At 36.8% G+C, this 25,020-nt stretch overlaps 1 protein-coding gene across 1 annotated transcript in view; it reads left to right on the plus strand.

Moving 5' to 3' along the window:
* The window catches only part of LOC121379395 (YLP motif-containing protein 1-like), a 28,820-nt gene extending 11,809 nt beyond the window's left edge, over positions 1 to 17,011 (plus strand). Inside the window, exons 10-12 of the mRNA XM_041507992.1 lie at positions 5,245 to 5,377; positions 11,447 to 11,519; positions 13,768 to 17,011. Coding sequence (XP_041363926.1) covers positions 5,245 to 5,377; positions 11,447 to 11,519; positions 13,768 to 16,686 — 3,125 coding nt within the window. The 3' untranslated portion in view covers positions 16,687 to 17,011. The remainder of the gene's footprint in view (positions 1 to 5,244; positions 5,378 to 11,446; positions 11,520 to 13,767) is intronic.
* The last annotated feature ends 8,009 nt before the right edge of the window (positions 17,012 to 25,020 follow it).

Raw genomic sequence — 25,020 nt, forward strand, 5'->3', positions numbered from 1 at the left:
TGTTAGTTTTTTAGGCCTTTGTCATTTGTACAGTAAATGACTTAGCCACTCATTGTAGTATCTCTTTAAAACATATTTGTTTTCAGCAGAAACAGCCTGCACATGTGTCATCACAATGAAGATTAAACCTTTTTTTTCAGCACTATAATCTAAGAATAGTATGTGTTATAATCTAAAGCTAATTTTACTTCAGTATTAAAATAAGTTTAACGTGGGATACATGACATTGTATGTTTAAAAAAATAGTGCTTAGCAATTTTAAAAATATATATATATCTAAAGGAAATTATTTGTGTAATGTTAAGGATAGTATGGGTTAGTCTAAAACAAATTTTATTTCAGGGCTAAAATGAAATGTGTAGTGTGGATTACATATATGTTTAAAAAGAAAAAGTTTTAGTAATAATTTACAGGGAGGAGATTTGTATGTGTATAGTGTTAAATACCTTTATTTCAGAATTTACTAATAAACATATATTGATGGTAATGTTTACTTACACAAGATGTTGTAGTTTGAAAATTGTGCCAAGTTTTATTAAATTTACAGTCAATTATTTTAATAAATTTAAAACAACATCGCAGGTTATTTTGTCATTTGCATGTATTTATATTTATTTCTTTTAAATTACATTTTGCAAGATGTCAGTTGCAACTAGCAATTGGTTAAAATTGTATTACTTCAGTAGACATTTAGGCTTGCATAAAAATGTACATGTCTATATTACGTTTTTTTTAAACTTCACAATTGTTTTGTTGCCTTACTCTTTTCACAGAAAAACCAGTAAGTCACTCAATGTCTGAAACAATTTATTTTTTCAGCAATAAAAGCTTACGGCAAGGTATTTGTCATAGCATTTTAAGACTTCTTTTTTTTTTCAGCACTGAAATCTAAACATGTATACATCTGGAGTACCGGTATATTTTTTAGTCTTTTACACGACTTCTGTTTTTCTCTAGACCCAAAACGTAATGGAAGGGTTAAAAACATATTGTTTTTACCAGTAAAGAACACTTGAGTGTGGAGTGTTTTATATACAGTTAAAATACCTGTGGGTCATAAGATTGGTTGCACTCAGTGGACCATTATGTTTTCCTTCCATCTGATTCATTGGCAAACACCTGGTGTATCAAAGGTCATGATTTGTCCTGTCTCTGAGAAAGCCCACGTAGTAACAGTAGTAGCGACAGGTTTCATCTCGCTGTCTGGAGGGGCGAGACGTAGCCCAGTGGTAAAGCGCTTGCTTGATGCGCGATCGGTTTGGGATCGATCCCTGTCCGTGGGCCCATTGGGCTATTTCTCACTCCAGCCAGTGCACCACGACTGGTACATCAAAGGCCGTGGTATGTGCTATCCTGTCTATGGGATGGTGCATATAAAAGATCTCTTGCTGCTAATCGAAAAGAGTAGCCCATGAAGTGGAGACGGCGGGTTTCCTCCCTCAATATCTGTGTGGTCCTTAGCCATATGTCCGACGCCATATAACCGTAAATAAAATGTGTTGAGTGAGTCGTTAAATAAAATATTTCCTTCTTCCTTCCCGTTGTCTGCGTGTAGACCAAGTGTCTATGACAGACACCAAATGTGCTGAGGTGTCATCAAGCATTGTCCTTTTAATTGTGTTTTGTTTCAGCATTAAAATAAACAAAATAAATAACTTTGTTGGTATGTGTTAAAGAAATTTTTGTTTCAGCTATTAAGAAAATTAAGGGGAAAATATTTATTATAATAGTCAAGTTTTTGTGTGCATTTTGGACATAAAATGATTTTCGCACAGTAACTCACTGAAAAAATAATGCCAACACTTGACATTCATGTTGTTGTTGGGGTAGATAAGGAAGGACCAAATTCATTTCGAGGTCAAACATCAAGATCACTGGCATACATCAAAATAACTTTATTTTTCACTCAACAACTTAGGTCCATGGACAGCTTTGATATTAAACTAAAATTGATTCACACAGATGAAATATGATAATAGGAAGTGTGCTTATACCATTATTGAAAATAAATTTTTACCATAAATATGACAAAGTGGGATAACTGTCATAATAATTACAAATACATGTAGCGTACTGAACACTGTCGTCCATAGTTTAAAAGATGATTTTTTAACATTGTAATTCCTTAATATGTAAATATTTACTCAGTGAACTAATGTTGAAGCAGAAAAATATTTTTGCAGGCAACACATTTAATTTCTTGAAGTTTTTTTTCTAAAACAAGTCTTCACCAGGAAGGGTGAGTGATCACTCCGGCTCCTCTCCACACTCGCCCTGGAGGTTTTACGAGAGCAGCACATTGATGACTCATAGTAACAGTTGTAATACATTTTATTTGAAACTTTCTGCGATACATGTGGCGCGCCTCACACCATTTCAGGAGAGTAATCTTCAGCTCGCTCACTGTGACTTTGCTCATGGCAAAGACTATAAATCAGTTTGGTTTTGATTCTAAACCTAACAAGGATATATTGTGTGTGTTATCCTATAATATTTTGATTACAGCATTATGATGAAAGGATTGCACATGCATTTGTTTTTCAAAGCATTGTTTCAGCTTTCTAATATAAAGTTTGCACACGGGTTTGTTTTTTGAAAAATATTTTGCTTTCAGCAGTTAAAACTAAAGGATGGTGCAGCAGTCAGCGATATTCATATAGTGAAACTTCTCCAAACTGAGCTATTCTTCGACCGTTAGTTTGGTGTACATGTTGTGTGTGCAGTTTGTTTAAGACTTATTCATTCTTTAATCTTGGCTTGTTCACAAAATAGTTATGTCTCTTTCTTTGCACGTTGCATCAATTATTTGGTGAAATATAACATGTTGTTAAAATTATATTTTAATTTTAGGGTAATACTAGTTAGGTCAAGATTATAATCAGTTTTGATTACTGACTTTTGTAAAACTCATCCCATGTTGCCTTTCCTTTTAAAAGTAAAAAATACATCAAAATTATGTCATTGTTTTTTAAAAGCCAAGTGAATGAATGATGCACTAAGTTGAGCCTGTCATGTTTGCACATCATATTATTATTAAGTGTACAATTGTTGGTCTGTTTGCACAAAGACAAGCATAAGTTTTGTTACATGTCGGGCTTTCTGCCAGAAAATAACTCGAGGATACATAATAAAAACAAAACGGATCATAAATGTCCCTACTAGGTAATAAAATTTTATGGTTTGAAATCTTTTAAAATTGGACACTGGATTTCATATAATTTTTCAAATTTTAAACAGCAGTCCTCTTAATATAATTTTTTTTTTTTAAAGAACAAAACATTTTTGATTTTAAGATTTTAATGTACAAAATGTTGCCCTTTATAACCTCTGGCAGAAACCCTGCATGTATTTCTAGTTTCTTCTGTTATAATAATTAATGGAAAGCATTCCATGATTGGTCAATTACAGTAAACCGGCTTCTATTTAAAATGGTAAATTGTATTAATTAATGGTACAGTTATCAAATTGAAACATTATTTTAAATAACTATTGGACTAAAGGATGTGTTTTTTTGTATTGGTATAATTTGAAGAACAACAAATACTCAAAAATAACAAGTTATAATTATATATTGTTAATCAAATTATTTCAAACATAGCTTTGTTGACCTTCTGTTTTGAGCGGTTTCACTATAGTTTGTCCACAAGAAGATTGTCGAATGATAAATATGGATGAAATAATACAAATATGTTTCTTTACTTTTTTTCTTCATTTCTTTTTTCTCTTTATTATTGTACTAATATTTAGAATTTAGTTTGTTTTCTCAGTAATGTTGACATGTTTGTTCTTTAGATCAATTTCCATACTGTATGAAAATCATGCCATTAACTCTGCCTCGATACATTTCTTACAGAAGCCATCTTACATATATGATCTTCAACCAAGTGAAATTAAGACCAGAATAATCTAACCACTAGTTAAATTAAGTATTGGCTATGTACCAAGACGGGAATAAATTGATCAGTAGTTGAATTAATTATGGGCAGACCATTTGTTTGGGCAAACCACTGACAGAACAAATTGATCAGTAATGGAATCTGAATTATAATAGAACTGGTACATAGCTGTATCTGCACATGGCAGAAGTTCGTTGTCGGCTAGGCTTTGAGATTAAAAAAAAAACAGTTTGCTCAGTAAGGGCTAAGCATATAAATTGCAATGTACTGGAGAATATATTTATCTCTAGTAGAATAATTTATTGGAATATAAGAACAAGTACTGTATTCAGATTAAATATGAGCTAAGACTTAACGAAAACAGCATGCTTCATACTCTAATATGAGCTACGCAGTAGAATCAGAAAATAGATTGATAACTAGTCATAATAATTATGGGCTAAATTCTTCTAGAAAAGGGGGCAGGATCTGGCTATTGAAGGCTATGGTTTGTGCTGTCTTGTCTGTGGGAAAGATCCCTTGCAACTAATATGTAATATGTAAATTAACAAATGTTTGACATACAATAGCCGATGATTAATAAATCAGTGTGCTCTATACTCGGCCGTAGTAATAGTCTATAGTGGTGGTGTTAAACAAAACAAACTTTCTTAAGAAAAGAACAGCAGTCAAATTACAGGTTGACATCTAGACAAGACAGCTTTCTCAGTAGTGTAAACAAAATTTCTTAAGAAAAGAACAGTAGTCAAATTACAGGTTGACATTTAGACAAGACAGCTTTCTCAGTAGTGTAAACAAATGCTTGTTGAGCACCAAGACAACATTTGATCAGTAGTTTGATAAATATGGTTTAGCACTAAGATTACAAGAGAGCACCTTGATTACTTAGGTCTTTAAGATGGGAATAGTTTGAAAACTATAAAACAAAATATGGACTTGAAATTTAAGCTGGAGATTAAACAAGTATTGGCTAGACACCAAGACTAGAGGACAGTTTTATCAGTAATGAAATTAATTACAGACTAACGACGTAGACAAAATAATTTAATCATTAAGAAAACAGAATATACATGTAGCCTTGGTTATATGTGAAAACCTGTTAAACATAGGATTATATGTTTAACTGGCAGTCTGCTTATCAAATATTCAACACAGGTGGACAAGGACGCTAGGGAATCTAGCCTCTCTAACTGGATTGTTATAACTACAGGTCATCACCATCACCACCAGCAGCACCAAGAAAGAGAGAGAGAGAGAGAGTACGCCTTTAACAACGAATATAAGAAATTGTTTGTGAAAACGATGAATAATATTTCATATAGAGCTTTATGAAATCTGCTTTTGTTAGGCAAATTCGTTCCCGAAGAAGCGGTGATTGAGATGAAAGCAAATTATGTTCTGCCCGATGAAGGAGACCCACTGTTTGACAGGATAGACTACATAGAGCTGCCGAGACATGAGTGTGCACCTCTGGTAGAACAGTACGTTGTCATGTTCACTTTTTGCCAGCTACCATTTGAGAAAAAAACCACACACAAAAAAAATTGGTACAATGTCTGCACACATGATAAAAGTTAGTTTTTAGAGTGTCAACAAAATACAATATGATAAAGTGCCCCCACCCCCGTTTCTTTTAATTTAAAGTCGACATGATAAATTTGGAAGATTATTTAAACAAATTAAAATTAGAAAGAAAAATGTATTTCCCATCTCTCTATATTGATTCTTTCTATGAGTAGTTAATGTTGTAAATTTAATGTCTTGGTCATAATTTTGTTTTCTTATCTTTTTATAAATGAATCCCAAGTACCATTAAATACTCTCTGCTATTTGGTGCCCTTTTTGTCTTTTCTAATGTGTTATTCAGCCCAAATTCATTCTAACACCAAGCCACAGAAATTTGTCTTGTACAATTTCCTGTGTGTACATCCATATTGTTTTACATATCCTTAGGTGAAATACACCAATTTCCCAATTTTATTCTTTGATGTAATTGCTAGAAACAAAAACAAACAAAAGAGAGAGAAAAAACTTGAACCCCCCCCCCCCCCCCCCCCCCCAAAAAAAAAAAAAATAATGAAACAATTTAAATTAATAACTTCAGTAAAACAACACTACACACTACAGTTAAGAGTTCTTGATATTTTTATATCATGAATCCAAGCTGTTAAAAAGTACTTGAGAGTAAGGGATTTAGTACAAAGATCTTGATTTTCATAAATAGGTAAGTATGATTGTTACTTGCTTTATTTATAAGTTTCATGTTAGCATACATGTATATGTTCAGTGTTTTTATTTTTATTTTATTGTGGTCTGTCCTAAGTGTGTGTGTGTGCGCGCTTGTGTCAGTGTGTGCGTGCGCGCTTGTTTCAGTGTGTGCCTTTATGTGTTTGTGTGTGTTGGTAATAAATTGGTTTTAAGATTGACTGAATACATTGAAATCACTCTTAAATGCCGGGATTTAAATAGTATGCTTCTTATTTAATTGCATTCATACTGTCTTAAGTAAAGATATTGAATTTTTTTTAAATAGTTACTATCAAAACTTACATGTAATTGGTATTGAATTACATTGTAGTCAAAGACCTTAAATTTTACAAATCACAAAGGAAATTAAACTTGTGCCCCCTAATTTGGCTTAAAAGATCAAGAATTATTTTTATATGTGACCACTACAAATGTATATTGCCAATAAAATGCATAGTTTTAAAATGACAGACTCTTGTTTCTAAACATAATTAAATATTTTTCACTATTACTCCGTTTTTGATAATTTAAATTAGAAGGTACTTACATTTTATTGGTCATCCTGGTTTTTTGGTAATACCCTGAAATAAACTTTCTTAAAATGCATGTACATGTACCTCTGAGAAGTAACGGTTATCAACCTACGTTCTGGTCTATTTTTAGACTATTGCCCTGTTTAAAACTCACAGACTTTAGTTCACTCTATTACATCTTTATCCAGATGTGTTACAGGTTTGTAGATTAACCAATCTTAAGTGTCCTGAAACTAGGATATGCACCTTTAAAGCATGATTTAGATGCAGAGTGTAAGTAAAGTATGGTTATTTTCTGTTTGATAATTATAAAGTTCTCAGATAGATCCACTTACATGTATGATTGCCAATTAGAACTAGGAAGTTGTTGTGTTGCAGTTGTGCATGTCACATTCTTAGCACCATTTTAGAATGACATTTTGCAATGTCATGGACATAATTTTGCAGGGTAGTTGATATTTTAAAATATGAGTTATGTACTCAAAAGTCCTTGAATTTTATTACATTTACAAAATGTTACATTTGTAAGCTTATAAGTGCCAGTCCCACTTTCTTTCAATATCACAATGTCTTGTTATTACCAGTAGATTATTCACTCATTCTGTTGTTTTTGTTTTGTTTTTGTTAGACAGCCCATGATAGACAACCTATAAGTCATCAAACCTGTTCATTAATTATCAGATCCCTTAACTCGAGGATCTTAGTTTTAGTCAGCACTTTGTCATATTACACATGTACATGTAAACTTATGTTTTCCTAATGGAATGTCAGTTGTTATTATGGGCATGTGGTAATAATGTATAATTAACAGTGGGTGTGGAATACACGTATATGTACCAGCTGGAACACGTCTGACAGCAGGTTAAAGACGTCTAAGACTCCGATGTCAGTATATATTCTTTTACTTGATTTCTGGGCACCAGATTAATGATAAACAGATCTACAATGTAACATATCCAGAACAATTACTGTAAGTTAATAGTAAAACTTCAATCACATTGCTTATTATTAGCATATTCAGATTGGAAAAATACTCAAATTGTATACTGGTCAGTGTGTCATGTTATATTAATGTTGATCACTTTTTGAGTGGGACTGGCAGTTTTTTTGTTTATTTCCCCTATTCCATTCCCTAGTGCTCCCCAATCTAAATAATTATAATACATTGTAGCAATTAGAACATCTATAATTATACAAGAATAATGTTATGAAGGGAGAAAAGGTAACATGTTCTAATTTTTTGTACTTTTACTTATTAGCTTAATGACTGTTAGTTTTTTGTTATGATTATTGATAAATTTATTGTTAGCAATATATTTTTAAGCAGTGCCTGTATGTTCGATCACATATTGTAAATTATGTTTAGTAAGATAGCAGGAAGCTAACAAAATTTCACATATACGTTTGAAATAATAATAATTAAAAAAACCCCACCATAATTAAAATTATATTAGGTATTTTAATCAAGAAAAAAATACTTTTTTAGTACTTTAAATTATATTTACTTCTTTTTCTCAAATGAGTGGGTATTTTGTTTTAGTTTAAATTATTTATTTGTTTATTTTTATGATTATATTTATTATTTGAAATAACTTGTACGTTATAATTTATCTGTTTTAAAAAGTAATACAGTTTATTTTTAAAACATTAAGAGTACTTGTATTAGTATGTTTATATGACAATGTATATTCTTCATCTTCTGCGTTCAGTTTCTTTATGCACCTTGATTCAAATCATGAGTTTTACCCCCTCCATGAACTCCACAGTATATTCAGGCATTACTATTGCAGGGCAAGCTCTGGGTGGGCAGAAAAATTCGCCAAACTTCAAAAATTGCAAAAACCCAGTTATTTTCACCAAATTAAAATAAAATTCGCCAATTGTTTTTAAAATTCACAATTGGTGAATTTGGCGAGTGCCAGAGCTAGCCCTGTATTGTAACAGTTGTGGTATACATGTATCATGACACTAATCCAGGTATAGAAAGACATAACAATGCAGTTGTGTTGATTGCTATCAGAGTTCAGTAGCAGACAACAGGCAGTGTATGTCGACAGTTACTTCAGCCTCCACCACTGTTAGGGACGGGACGTAGCCCAGTGGTAAAGCGCTCGTTCGATGTGCGGTCCATCTGGGATCGATCCCTGTCGGTTGGCCCATTGGGCTATTTCTCGCTCCAGCCAGTGCACCACGACTGGTATATCAAAGGCTGTGGTATGTGTTAACCGGTCTATGAGATGGTGTATATAAAAGATCCCTTTCTTCTAATCAAAAAGCAGTCCATTTTTTTTTTTTTTTTACATCTACTGGGTGGAATAGAAATTCATCTGCTAAAACCAATAAAAAATTGCAGGTCCTTTTTTTGGTAGAGAGAGATGTTTGCACGATTTTATCATGTGCTGTTTAGCTGTTAATTCTGTTATAAATAATATATTTATTCCATAATGGTCTAAAATCCATCTCTGAAGTCATAATTTTCCACACAATATACCAAACAATCACCTCATCCTGTGCTCTTTTTTTTCCAGCAGGTAATTTTATTAAAAAAATTTACATAGCAGATCATCTTTCTTTTTACCTCTCTTTAAAAAAAAGAAGAAAAAAGTAGGCCTTATTTTGCTTCCTATTTTGAGTCCTGCTCCTATTTTATTATCATTATGAACACCCTGTACCATCATGGATTTTTGCTGCATGTTTATTGGACCTACAACAAATGGGTGACATTAATATGGCCCACAGCATTTTTATACAAATAAGAGTATAAAATTAGTGATATGTCTGCCTCCATTCCTAACTTCACATCCATATTTGTAAAATTTTTGCCATTCAAATACATGACTGTCATTGCCTTATCAGTCATCACAGTTCTCTCGTTACTTTTATCATGTAAATATATCACCTGTCATTTTCCCCATCAGAGTGTATTTACCGCTGGCATTTAGAGAAACTTGGTTTTAGTCTAAATAACATCACATACAGTATTGCACAGTTCACCTATATGTACATATAGCTCTAGGAATTAAATAAAATTCAACTAATTTAAAATAAATTCCAAGAATTTGAATCCTTAAAATTCAGGGTAAACTCTTGAAATGTATTTTCTTAATGTTTTTTTTTAATATATATATATATAACTAAGTTTAAAAATGTTTTTAGTATTTTTAAAAAGAAGATTAAATTTTAGTGGTTAGTTTGTAATATTTATATTTTGAAAGAGACCATTCAACCTTAACATAAACCATTTTGGATATAGCATATTGTATACAGTGACTCCAGCTACATAGTTATTTGAGATATTGGACAATATTTCATCAACATAATGGTTTTACTATCTGGTTTAAAAATTTATTTCATTTAACTTTTTCTTCTTTGAGTGTCTGTTGGAATAGTTTTAAGTTTAGATTAAGTAATTAAGAAAATTATATTTAGATTTCCCGTTATTGTATTCATGCTTATTTTCAGCTGTAAACAGTAAAACATAAATGTATGATAGAAATAATGTTTTTATCGATCATAGATTCATACTACCTTGTTAGTCATATTTATGAAAATACAGTGTACTTCCCATAATATCTCACCAGTAATTAACAGGAAAATCTCCACTTTCAAAGAATATAAAGCTAATAAATGTTTGTGTATACAGACTGTACTAAATTACAGATGTTTTTAAATCATTTAATCTCATACTTGTATCTACTAACAGTAACATCATGGATCATTTTACTGGATGTACATGTATATTAATATTATAATGTCCACACAAAATACAAATTCCTTTTATTCCTTTCTTTTCCAGCCATCCTGTCAGTTACGTTATATGAATGTAGTTTTTGTAGTGATTTTATTCCTTTTATCTCCCCCCCCCCCCCCCCCCCCCCCGCCATTTTTTTTTTTTTTTTACTAGTCATACTAAAGGTGTGGCCCCAACCTGATGTAACTTAAAAAAAACAATTAAAAAAAATTTATGAATATTTATTTTTTTGTTAATTTATTATATTTTGTATTAAATTACTGAGGGTTTTTTAAAATTATAAATATTATTTATTTGTCCTGTTGCCATTTATGATAGACATTATTTTAACTGTATACATGTATGTAGATGTATGCATCTAAATAATTAATTATTAGTACACAATGGTTTACTTGAGAAATTTGTTTTTGCTCAAATGAACATCAAACCTGAAACACATTGAAAATAGTTTTATTAAAAAAAAAAAAAAAGTCTTATGAGCATCCAGCTTGCATGGACTAGCATGTTGGGTTTTATATTTTTTTAAAGCAAATATTCAAATGCCAGTTTTATTATTTGAATGCCTTCATTAGGATCCAGATTTTCAGTCATTTATTTCAGCTTGATTTGCAATTGTTGACGCTTTTATTTGATTTAAAAAAAAAAAATTAAAATCCATAAATGTTAGTATCAGAAAGTTATGTTTTATGAACAGTTCAGAGGGCATGTTTTATGAACAGTTCACATGGCGTGTTTTATGAACAGTTCTCAGGGTTTTAGCTGCGACAGTATCAGTTGTCAAATACAAATCAAATTTGTGTTTGGCAGATACGTTTTATAAGAAATTCATTAATCTTTATTTTATCTGGTTACATTCTCAAACATTTCACTTAAGTTATTACCAGTATTTTTTTATTATTATTTTTTTTTTTTTGTATGCAGCCGAAACCCTGAGTGATTGTTAATTTTTAATTGATATTATTGTCTGGCTGTAGTCATTGTGTACTTTCTTTACTATATGACGGTGCTATTTTTTGTAGGTACAGACAAGTGAAAAACTCCAGACGCTTCAAACAGAGAGACCTTGGTTGTCATCCACCAGAAAACCAGCCGGTATGTTTTACGTATATCATTACTAGTGGTCATCTGGAAAACAAGCCAGTACGTTTGTGTATATCAGGGGTGGGAATTCTCCTCGGATCAGCTGTTTTCCTCTCATGGAACATTGTGTTTCCTCGCATTTTAATTGTCCTTTCCTCCATAATGTGTCAGATGGCACAGATTTTTAATCTAGGATTTCAAGAATTTCCGGGACCCCTCTAGATTTCCTCTCTTTTACAGTTCACCAATTCCCACCCCTGGTATATAATTCAAGGGAGCGGGACATCGCCCAGTGGTAAAGCATTCGCTTGATGCGCGGTCGGTGTGGGATCGATCTCTATCGGTGGGCCCATTGGGCTATTTCTCGTTCCAGCCAGTGCACCACGACTGGTATATTAAAGACCGTAGTATGTGCTATCCTGTCTGTGGGAAAGTGCATATGAAAGATACCTTGCTACAATAGGAAAGATGTAGCAGGTTTCCTCTGATGACTACAAGTCAGAATTACCAGTGTTTGACATCCAGTAGCCAATGATTGATTAATCACTGTGCTCTAGTGGTGTCGTTAAAAAAACCCAACTTTATTTATATAATTCAGGGTTAGCTATGGGTGAGTGAAAATGTTCACAGAATTTTTCTGTTGAATTTAAAAATGGCAGTATTCTTCAGTTATTTTTCAACAAAATGTAAGTCATTACTTCAAATGATTTCTCCGAACAGACCTTTTAGATTTTGGTAGCCCCACTCCCATGGCTAGTGATTTTCAATGTTGGGCTAGTAAATATAACTACTATTGCCATGCCCGACGGCTAGTGAATGTTTTTGGTCAAATGCTGCAGTTAGGTCTATTTTGTAAATATGAATATCCTGCCCCCACCCCAATCCATCAATCTTAGTGTCTTTAAGCTTTATCTTCCTCTTTAGGTGACATATCTGATTATTACTATTATTTAGCAAAATTGTATTAACTTAAAGTAAAGTAGGGCTAGTGAATTTTTAATTGTGGCTAAATCACTAATACCATGGCTAGTGGATTTTATTAAAATTCTAGAAGCCCTGCCAAATTAAAATTAAATTGTCATTCATGTCTAAGATTTTCATTTGGTAAATTTGACTCGAATATAACTATTTTCTTTATCCTAATCGGGGTGGGGGGACGTAGCTCAGTGGTAAAGTGTTAGCTTGATGCGCGGTCAGTCTAACCATTGGGCTATTTCTTGTCTCAGCCAGTGCTCCACAACTTGTGTAACAAAGGCCATGGTATGTACTATTCTGTCGGTGGGATAGTGCATATAAAAGATCCCTTGCTGCTAATTGAAAAGAGTAGCCCATGAAGTGGCGACATCGGGTTTCCTCTCTATCTGTGTGGTCCTTAACTATATGTCTGAGGCCATATGACCATAAATAAAATGTGTTGAGTGCGTCATTAAATAAAATGTTTCCTTCCTTATCCTAATCAGAATAGACCCACAAAATACATTCTGATGAGGGCAGAAATCACTGTTTATGGAATGTGATGTGACTTGTTATCGACTAATAACAGATATATTCTCATTGTGTAATAATTTTATTTATTACATACCTATTCAATCTTACTATAGTGATAAAAAGACATTTTGAAACTCTAATAAATTTATTTTTTATCTGGACCAGAACTTAAATGGGGAATTCCCTTTTTATTTTTACTGCAGTTAGCGCCTTTTATTTACTAACATATATGATTTACAGATGACATCACATCGTATTTGAAATATTATACAAGGCTACCACAGAATATGATTCTTAATGTTGAGTTTTGAAAGGAGTTGTGATCATAGATTTAACAAAGTGTTGTTATGACGTTGAATTAAAAACCGTTTTTGTAAAACATAAAAGAAGGTATTAATAAATACAGAACTTCACATACATTCTTTTCGCTTCCTGTTTATTACACTCATTTATTTTGTCAAAGAACATACCACTTGACTGCTGCGTGGTCTCGTGGTATATATTCTGTTTATTAATCATATAGTTACAGGATTTAGTGGCAGTGAAATATTAACCGAGACATTTGTTTTGTTTTTTTCTTCTTTTTTTCTTTAATTAAAACTGAATTAGTTTTTAATATTACTTTTTCTTTTAATCCTTAATGCAACATTGTGTCCAAACATACCAATTAAGTATCCCATTTATTTTTTGCCTAAGGTTAAGTTGTCAACCTATCTTGTCAACTCTACATATATTGCTTTGTTGTTAGTCTCAAATTTTCCTTTATTTTCAGACTGGGAGTGCACCTGGAATGGCTCCCATGGTGATGCCGCCAAAGAGCTTCTTGCCGAACCAGGGCCCGTCGCCACTCCAGGATCGCATGTTTTCACAGCCTCCACACCAGATGAATTACCCCAAGCAGGGATACGACGACGGCTTTGAACCTCCAGCCAAGAGAGCCAAACCCGATTCTGGGAGTGCACTCGACTTCATCAAGCAGGAGTATGCGGAAGATGATCAGTCACAGACATACGGACAGCCTGGTAGGATGGACAAGCAGCCGGCAATAAAAGAGGAGGCCAGGTGGGACCGGGCTCAGTATGCTGGAGGACAGTTACAGAATGTTTCACAGGGACAGAGAGGCTTCATACCTCACTTGCAACAGCAGCAGCTGGGTCAGCCAGGATTTGGTGCTCAGCTTGGAGCAGTTCGACTTCCTCAACCAGGCGGTATGCCTCAGGTGACCACGGTCGGACTCAGCATGGCACATATATCCCAGCCACCACCGCCACCACCACCACCTCAGGCTGGTTCAGAAAGCCAGGAACTTAATCCAAACTGGCAGAACCGTAATAACCCAGAGGCTCGATGGCCAGGGCAAGGACAGAATGTGGGGAACTGGCAGCAGCAGCAACCTCAGGGCGGTTCCAGACCAGGGCAGTCAGCACCTGAGCAAAGAAACTGGCAGCAGAGCCAAGGTCAAGGACAAGGTGGTTGGCCTCCAGAGCAAAGGAGTGCTGAAAGGGGTGTGAAAGAAGACTGGCAGCAAGGTCCTGATAAGGCTAACTGGCAAGCTAACCGCGATCCGAATGCAGACAGACAGTTAATGGGTCAGTCACAGGAGCAGACAGGTCGAGGCTGGCAGCAGGGTCCAGAACAGCATCAGGGTCCAGACAGACATGCACCACCAGGTCCAGAAAACTGGCAGCCATCGCAAGAACATGATGACCTGAACCAAGACACAAAAAGACCAGAACAGAGAAAAGGTTTTGGAGCTTGGGATCGTGATCAGGGTCCTGGCCAACAAAGGTGGCAAGATAATCAAGAGCAAGGCAATTGGAAGCAAACTCCTCAGGGTCCCAGACAGCCACCCAGCAACTGGCAACAAGGAGACCAAGACCAGAGAAAAGTATCTCAGGGAGGAGACAGCTGGCAGCAAGGTCAGAACAAGTGGCCACCACAGCAGCAGCAGTGGGCAGAAGGAGGTCCAGAGCAGTCAAGGCGACAAGAGGGTGGTCCTGGTGGTGGTGGTCCTCCTGGTCCTCGTCAGACTGGAAGACAAGATGACTCTTCTTTCTCCAGCCATGGAAGCAGAGCTCCACTAATGGACAGACCGGGTGGACAACAGACATTTGATTCTGGTCAGGAAAGATGGAGAGATCAAGGTAACTTTGATGCACCGGACGCTCCTAGGAAAGATGGACCCGGTCGAGATAACTATTCCAGGCAGGGTGATGGTCGAGACATGGATCGATTCGACAGAATGGGTGGAAGCCAGGGTTCAGATTCTGACATGCGGGGTGAATCACGAGGTTTCGGTGACAGACGCGAGAATTCTCGAGGAAGTGATCGTTTTGATAGAGGCCGAAGTAATCGTGATTCTGATCGACATGGCGGATCGCAGTATGACAGAGGTGGTGAGGGTCGAGGATCTAGTTTTGACCGTCGTGGAGGAGGCTCACGGAAATTTGATAGCGACCGAGGTGGCAAAAGTGGTGAAACTGACAAATTTGGAAGAGAAATCCGCTCAGATGGTGACCGATACAGCAGAAATCGAGATTCAGACACAGAACGGTCCTCGGGACGGGGTGGAGATTCTTCTAGGTATGGGAGAAACCAGAGTTCTGATGCAGATAGATACGGCAGAGGCCAGGACTCCGATTCCGACAGACGAAGCCGAAGTACGGGTTCCGACAGATACAGTCGTGATGCCGATCGATATTCACGGGATCGTGGGTCGGATTCTGATAGGTTCGGTGGTGCTCGTGGGTCTGATAGTGCTCGCACCACAGACAATGACAGACGTAGTAATAGAGGTCCTGATAGTGAAAAGCAGTCCCACGGTCGTCGATCGGACTTTGATAGAAACGAGGGATCCAGAAATTCAGATCAGTCCAGGAGGCCAAACGATGTACCGCCAAATCAGCAAGCCCAAAGCAGGATGAAACCAGAAAGTAAAGCTTCAGCACCAAGTTCAGCTGACAAGTCTGAAGCGTCTGCAGAAGACAGGCCAAGGAGGAGAAAAAGTAAGTGGGATACTCCCAGTGAAGACGCAGGTTTGGCCGATAAAAGTGAAGCTGCGCCGTCGGTAACGATTAAACAGGAGCCAGGTGAACCGATTGGCGACCAAAACAACAAGCAGATGGACACTTCTGTTAAAAGTAGCCCAGTCAAAATTGAGAAAAATCAGCCACCAGCTGAAAGCAAATCTATGGACGATTCTAAGAAAAACCAACAGGACGAAAATATAATGCAAGATGACACAAACATGCCTCCCACTGACATTCGGGCTGGTGACCTAGGGCAGCACCAGATGCCCATGAAAGGCATGCCTGGAGGTTTCTCACCTCCACCGCCATTCCAAGCCAGACACCCACACCCATCAGGAGGTCCTCCTCCAAGGGGACCTCCAGGGGGCCCACCGAGAGGTCCACGGAATCCTGGCGATGGCCCCTCACAAGGATTCGGTTTTGGTGGACCACGGCCCTTCAGGCACAGAGGTCCAGGTCCGCAGCAGTTTGATGGGCCCCGCGGACCCAGAGGTCCTCCAGGAGCACAGTGGAACCGTCCTCGATTTGGTCCCGGTGGTCCAAGCCCTCGGGGACCAGGTGGACCGGGCGGTCCAGGCCCTCGACCCCTGCTGTCACTTAGAGGATTGGGACCAGGTGATCGCTTCCAAAGACCTGGCGGTAGATTCCCAAGACCTTTTTGAATTGCTGCCTCAGTATGACATTTTATCGTTATTAATCATTTTACTTGCACAATGAATTTTTTGTTCATGAATAGTCGTTAAAATTTTATTTGGGGACTTCTTCTGTTTTTTAGAAATTCTCTGATGTTGAGGTATATACTTCACATATGTTAAAAAAAAAAAAGAATCATCTTCATGCAGTAGTGAAACCAAATATTGTAGTGCATTCAGTGACTAAGATTTTATTACATTCGAAGTTTATTGATGATCATGTTGAACCCATTTTCAGAATACCTTGATGTCCCACTTGTTTTATGTCTGTAACAATAAATATTAAAAAATGTTAGTTTGGGGGTTTTGTTTTATGCCTAGTCAGCTATTGTGGCTAATAGAGTATCATATAATTGATAAACAACACTATGTGAGATGTTCTGCAGAGAACTATAATGAATTCGTATGGAAATTGAGTTGCATGTATGTTTCGTTTTTTCTCGTCCCAGTCAGTGCGCCACGACTAGTATACCAATGGCTATGGTATGTGCTGTCTGTGAGGAAAGTGCTAGTTAAAGATCCCTTGCTGCTTATGGAAGAATACAGTGGCTTTCCTCAGAAAACTATCCGAATGACTTAATGTTGACATCCAATAGCTGAAGATCAATAAATCAATGTGCTCTTGTGGCGTCATAAAACGACCATAGTCATTGTTTGATGAACCACTGAACCATTAACGAAATAAATATCTGTACCTGTACATGTATACTCACTCAAAGGTTAGTCACCAAAGTAATATCCATCAGTGTGCGATTTTGGTTTAAAACATACAAGTGTCATAAAGTCTCAGTTTGCAAATCCTTAGAGCCCACTACCAACCCAGCGAGCCCTGCCGTGTGCCTCCAGAAGATGCACTAAATGTTTTGCATGAAAACATGGAAAAGATAGCTATTCAATAAAGTGATTTCCCAGGATTTTGAGATGTATGTTGACTGTTATTTCGAAGAATCAATGTAATTTGTACAAATATTGTTTTTGAGCCTGCATGGCTGGTATGCTAGGCATGTCGGAGAGTCCTGTATGACTTTTGCGAGCCTTGTGCTCCCGGACTCTCCTTAAAATCGCACAATGTCCATTGATGATTGCCAAGTGACCAATACCTGATGGGTCTGTTTTTGCAAAATTCCACTTGGTATGGACATAATTACTATTTGTTTAGATGTTTTGTCCTTGTCAGTTTCTATAGTCTCTGACTAATTAGTTATGTTGGGGTTTTTTTCTTTAATGACATCACTTCAGCATATTTATTAATTGGTTATCAGCTATTGGATGACAAACATTTACCAATTGAAATTCTGACATGGTCTTCGAGGACGGTGATATCTTTTATATGCACTTTCCCACATACAGGAACTTTTAAATACATCGTGAGGCACTGGTTGCGACAGTGAAAAAACCTGATTGGTCTACCTAGGAGTTTTGATCCTATGGTCAAAGAATTTCTAGTGAGCACTGTACCATCTGAGCTGGATCCCACCATACTACACCAAAATGACATGTCCACAATGTGTGAGAATGCATCAGCAAGCTTTACATCTAAATCTGGCCAATTAAATTCCCTATGTAGAAACCGGCCTCGGTGGCGTCGTGGCAGGCCATCGGTCTACAGGTTGGTAGGTACTGGGTTCGGATCCCAGTCGAGGCATGGGATTTTTAATCCAGATACCGACTCCAAACCCTGAGTGAGTGCTCCGCAAGGCTCAATGGGTAGGTGTAAACCACTTGCACCGACCAGTGATCCATAACTGGTTCAACAAAGGCCATGGTTTGTGCTATCCTGCCTGTGGGAAGCGCAAATAAAAGATCCCTTGCTACTAATCGGAAGAGTAGCCCATGTAGTGGCGACAGCGGGTTTCCTCTCAAAATCTGTGTGGTCCTTAACCATATGTCTGACGCCATATAACCGTAAATAAAATGTGTTGAGTGCGTCATTAAATAAAACATTTCTTTCTTTCCCTATGTAGAAGGGTTCTGCTCGCAGTGATTGGTAACAGTTGGTCTGGAGCCAATTTCACAAAACATTGTTAGGTGTGCGAGTAGCAGTTATACAGGTAATAGGACTACAAGTGTTTGGCGTCTTATTTCCCAACAGGGAAGGACGTAGGTCAGTGGTATGGCTTTAATGGTGGGCCCGTTGTGCTATTTCTCTTTCCAGCCAGTGCTCCACAATTGGTGTAACAAAGGCTGTGGTATGTACTATCCTTTCTGTGAGATGGTGCATATAAAAGATTCCTTGCTGCTAATCGAAAAGAGTGGCCTATGAAGTGGTGACAGGGACTTTCCTCTCAATATCTGTGTGGTCCTTAACCATATGTCTGATGCCATATAACCGTAAATAAAATGTGTTGAGTGCGTTGTTAAATAAAACATTTTCTTCCCATTTCATGCAGAAAATTACATCATTATGGAAGATGGGGCAATTTAAGAACCAAAGAAAATGAAACCTTATTTGTAATACTGTAAATAGTGTGAAGAATGTGATTTAGTCGTAGATTTACATTTACTTCCAAAAGTAGGCTTACGATGTTTTGTGAAATCTGTACCTGGTCCAGCTAGCATTCTTAAAGTTTTGATCAACACTGTTGCTATAGATCATGCTTGTAATACTATGTCAGCCAAACAGATGGATGAATTTCATTTACATTTAAATCTGGCCAATTAAATTCCCTATTATATGTAGCATGGTTCTGCTGACAGTGGTGATGGTTGGTTTGCTCCAGCTAGCTTTCTTAAAGTTTTTACCACCACTGTTTCTATAGGTTGGTTTGGTCCAGCTAGCTTTCTTAAAGTTTTGACCACCACTGTTTCTATAGGTTGGTTTGGTCCAGCTAGCTTTCTTAAAGTTTTGACCACCACTGTTTCTATAGGTTGGTTTGGTCCAGCTAGCTTTCTTAGTTTTGGCCACCACCGTTTCTATAGGTTGGTTTGGTCCAGCTAGCTTTCTTAAAGTTTTTACCACCACTGTTTCTATAGGTTGGTTTGGTCCAGCTAGCTTACTTAAAGTTTTGACCACCACTGTTTCTATAGGTTGGTTTGGTCCAGTTAGCATTCTTAAAGTTTTGACCACCACTGTTTCTATAGGTTGGTTTGGTCCAGTTAGCATTCTTAAAGTTTTGGCCACCACTGTTTCTATAGGTTGGTTTGGTCCAGCTAGCTTTCTTAGTTTTGGCCACCACCGTTTCTATAGGTTGGTTTGGTCCAGCTAGCTTTCTTAAAGTTTTGACCACCACCGTTTCTATAGGTTGGTTTGGTCCAGTTAGCATTCTTAAAGTTTTGGCCACCACCGTTTCTATAGGTTGGTTTGGTCCAGCTAGCTTTCTTAAAGTTTTGACCACCACTGTTTCTATAGGTTGGTTTGCTCCAGCTAGCTTTCTTAAAATTTTTACCACCACTGTTTCTATAGGTTGGTTTGGTCCAGCTAGCTTTCTTAAAGTTTTGACCACCACTGTTTCTATAGGTTGGTTTGGTCCAGCTAGCTTTCTTAAAGTTTTGACCACCACTGTTTCTATAGGTTGGTTTGGTCCAGCTAGCTTTCTTAAAGTTTTGACCACCACTGTTTCTATAGGTTGGTTTGGTCCAGCTAGCTTTCTTAAAGTTTTGACCACCACTGTTTCTATAGGTTGGTTTGGTCCAGCTAGCTTTCTTAAAGTTTTGACCACCACTGTTTCTATAGGTTGGTTTGGTCCAGCTAGCTTTCTTAAAGTTTTGACCACCACTGTTTCTATAGGTTGGTTTGGTCCAGCTAGCTTTCTTAAAGTTTTGACCACCACTGTTTCTATAGGTTGGTTTGGTCCAGCTAGCTTTCTTAAAGTTTTGACCACCACTGTTTCTATAGGTTGGTTTGGTCCAGCTAGCTTTCTTAAAGTTTTGACCACCACTGTTTCTATAGGTTGGTTTGGTCCAGCTAGCTTTCTTAAAGTTTTGACCACCACTGTTTCTATAGGTTGGTTTGGTCCAGCTAGCTTTCTTAAAGTTTTGACCACCACTGTTTCAATAGGTTGGTTTGGTCCAGCTAGCTTTCTTAAAGTTTTGGCCACCACCGTTTCTATAGGTTGGTTTGGTCCAGCTAGCTTACTTAAAGTTTTGACCACCACTGTTTCTATAGGTTGGTTTGGTCCAGTTAGCATTCTTAAAGTTTTGACCACCACTGTTTCTATAGGTTGGTTTGGTCCAGTTAGCATTCTTAAAGTTTTGGCCACCACTGTTTCTATAGGTTGGTTTGGTCCAGCTAGCTTTCTTAGTTTTGGCCACCACCGTTTCTATAGGTTGGTTTGGTCCAGCTAGCTTTCTTAAAGTTTTGACCACCACTGTTTCTATAGGTTGGTTTGGTCCAGCTAGCTTACTTAAAGTTTTGACCACCGTTTCTATAGGTTGGTTTGGTCCAGCTAGCTTTCTTAAAGTTTTGACCACCACTGTTTCTATAGGTTGGTTTGGTCCAGCTAGCTTTCTTAAAGTTTTGACCACCACTGTTTCTATAGGTTGGTTTGGTCCAGCTAGCTTTCTTAAAGTTTTGACCACCACTGTTTCTATAGGTTGGTTTGGTCCAGCTAGCTTTCTTAAAGTTTTGACCACCACTGTTTCTATAGGTTGGTTTGGTCCAGCTAGCTTTCTTAAAGTTTTGACCACCACCGTTTCTATAGGTTGGTTTGGTCCAGCTAGCTTTCTTAAAGTTTTGACCACCACTGTTTCTATAGGTTGGTTTGGTCCAGCTAGCTTTCTTAAAGTTTTGACCACCACTGTTTCTATAGGTTGGTTTGGTCCAGTTAGCATTCTTAAAGTTTTGGCCACCACTGTTTCTATAGGTTGGTTTGGTCCAGCTAGCTTTCTTAGTTTTGGCCACCACCGTTTCTATAGGTTGGTTTGGTCCAGCTAGCTTTCTTAAAGTTTTGACCACCACCGTTTCTATAGGTTGGTTTGGTCCAGTTAGCATTCTTAACGTTTTGGCCACCACTGTTTCTATAGCTTGGTTTGGTCCAGCTAGCTTTCTTAAAGTTTTGACCACCACTGTTTCTATAGGTTGGTTTGGTCCAGCTAGCTTTCTTAAAGTTTTGACCACCACTGTTTCTATAGGTTGGTTTGGTCCAGTTAGCATTCTTAAAGTTTTGGCCACCACTGTTTCAATAGGTTGGTTTGGTCCAGCTAGCTTTCTTAAAGTTTTGACCACCACCGTTTCTATAGGTTGGTTTGGTCCAGCTAGCTTACTTAAAGTTTTGACCACCACGGTTTCTATAGGTTGGTTTGGTCCAGCTAGCTTACTTAAAGTTTTGACCACCACCGTTTCTATAGGTTGGTTTGGTCCAGTTAGCATTCTTAAAGTTTTGGCCACCACCGTTTCTATAGGTTGGTTTGGTCCAGCTAGCTTTCTTAAAGTTTTGACCACCACCGTTTCTATAGGTTGGTTTGGTCCAGTTAGCATTCTTAAAGTTTTGGCCACCACTGTTTCTATAGGTTGGTTTGGTCCAGCTAGCTTTCTTAAAGTTTTGGCCACCACCGTTTCTATAGGTTGGTTTGGTCCAGTTAGCATTCTTAAAGTTTTGGCCACCACTGTTTCTATAGGTTGGTTTGGTCCAGCTAGCTTTCTTAAAGTTTTGACCACCACCGTTTCTATAGGTTGGTTTGGTCCAGTTAGCATTCTTAAAGTTTTGGCCACCACTGTTTCTATAGGTTGGTTTGGTCCAGCTAGCTTTCTTAAAGTTTTGGCCACCACCGTTTCTATAGGTTGGTTTGGTCCAGTTAGCTTTCTTAAAGTTTTGGCCACCACTGTTTCTATAGGTTGGTTTGGTCCAGCTAGCTTTCTTAAAGTTTTGACCACCACCGTTTCTATAGGTTGGTTTGGTCCAGCTAGCTTACTTAAGTTTTGACCACCACTGTTTCTATAGGTTGGTTTGGTCCAGCTAGCTTACTTAAAGTTTTGACCACCACCGTTTCTATAGGTTGGTTTGGTCCAGCTAGCTTACTTAAAGTTTTGACCACCACTGTTTCTTTAGGTTGGTTTGGTCCAGCTAGCTTACTTAAAGTTTTGACCACCACCGTTTCTATAGGTTGGTTTGGTCCAGCTAGCTTACTTAAAGTTTTGACCACCACCGTTTCTATAGGTTGGTTTGGTCCAGCTAGCTTACTTAAAGTTTTGACCACCACCGTTTCTATAGGTTGGTTTGGTCCAGCTAGCTTTCTTAAAGTTTTGACCACCACTGTTTCTATAGGTTGGTTTGGTCCAGTTAGCTTACTTAAAGTTTTTACCCCCACCGTTTCTATAGATAATGTTTGTACCAGTAATACTGTGTCGGTGAAACAGATGGATCAATTTCATACTTCGGCATATTAACGTCACCTCTAATAAATTACTCAGCAGAACCCTGTATAGGCAACACTACTAAATTACATCTCACCATAGTCCATAATGCAGTAAATTGAGCATGTATCAGGCTATCAACTGTCACAGTGGAGTTGCCAAGTCTATAGTTGTGTTTGTAATTTTCCCCACTCAATTTATGACTGGTTGCTCAGGTTAACCACTAATTGGTCGTACGAGTTTACAATGAGAATCAAGTTGTAACGGTGCCCACACTAGCAACTGAACAGTTGTAGAAGTTGAGATATTGGTGAGTTGGCCAACTTTGTTGTGACAGTTGGTAGTTAGTCTGGCATAAGTCTGCCATTGGTTATCTCAAGTGTCCTCTAGCTGTACGAGAATATGGCTAGAGTGCATTCTGTGTAACAGAGTGTCAATTTTCTACAACCAAATGTTTGACAAGTAGTGTCTAAAATAAAATAAAAATTTAAAACTGATGCCACAGACCTTTGATCCTTTTTCAGTTTGCTCATGACATTAACTTACATGTTAGTAACTAGCACAAATGCTAAATAAGCAGGGCTTCTAGAATTTTTATAAAATCTACTAGCCATGGGATCAGTGATTTAAAAAATGTACTAGCCACAATTAAAAGTTCACAAGCCCTATATTAAGTTAATACAAATTTATTAAAGAATAGTAATAATCAGATATGTTACCTAAGGAGGGAGATGGAGGTTAAACAACCTAACATGGGGGGGGGGGTGGGCAGGATATTCATATTTACAAAATAGACTTAACTGCAACATTTGACCTAAATATTTCAAGAGCAACACCACAGTTTCAAGAAAATGTTTATTATCAATTCATAAACAGTGAAATATACATGTACATGTAAATTATTAAAACATTTTGACATTGAGAAACATCACTTTTAAGCACATTTGGTAAAAATATTTTTCACATGCCATTATGGCCAGTGAATATTACGAAGTGACTAATACAAAGCAAGGATTATAATGTAGAAATATACACTAAATTATTACCGGTATTTACATGTAGATCAAATATATACTTGTCGGAAAATGTTCCTGAACACCAAATACAATGGTTTCAAACCATCTATAAAGTTAGTAATTAGTTGAAAAACAAATATATATATATATATATATTAACGACACCAGTAGAATCGCACGTGTGATTTATTGATGTCAAATATTTGGTAGTTTTGACATATAGGCTTAGAGTGAAAACCGTATATATGTTTTCATTAGTAGCAAGGGATTTTTTATATGCATCATCCCATACAGGATACCACATACCACAGCATTTGATATGCCCATTGTGGTGCATTGGCTGGAATAATCAGATTATACATAAAATTAAATGACTATATAATTATTAAGTGGCAGTGGAGCACAGACCTGGTGCAGATCTAGGGGTTTGTGAAAAGGGGTAGCACTGGATATGGTAATAGCTTTTATTTTATACACTGGCAAAATAAAAGGTGGGCACGTGCCTACCCCTGAATCTGCAGTTTGCTGTCGTTAACAATCTGTGTATATGAACTATCAAATCTTTTCTATTAATAAGAAGATACCTGTTGATGTGAAAATGCTGTATGAAATAATAAATAACACATTTTTTAATATTTCAGTATATTAAAATATATATAGTATAATGTACATATGTATCTGGTAATATAAAAGATTATAAAAAGGCAATTGGTGATTTTTTATATCAAATATCCATTCATTTATATTACAAACATATAACTGTCATAATATACACCTGTGGGCCTACTTGTACTTGAAAATGTTAAGGAATGTAAATACTTCAGTAGCTATAAATTCAGCATTTTCGCAAAAAAAATTAATGCAAATAATACTCAAGTATCTACAAAATTTAATTTATGGACAATATTGTGATAAATGTATCTTTGTTGCAAGGAAAATACTAGTAAATTGGAATAAGATAAGCTTTGTGGTTTGCAAATGTGTAGTGGGCCTACA

This window comes from Gigantopelta aegis, chromosome 8 (genome assembly GCF_016097555.1).
Source record: "Gigantopelta aegis isolate Gae_Host chromosome 8, Gae_host_genome, whole genome shotgun sequence".
NCBI classification, from domain to species: Eukaryota; Metazoa; Mollusca; class Gastropoda; order Neomphalida; family Peltospiridae; genus Gigantopelta; species Gigantopelta aegis.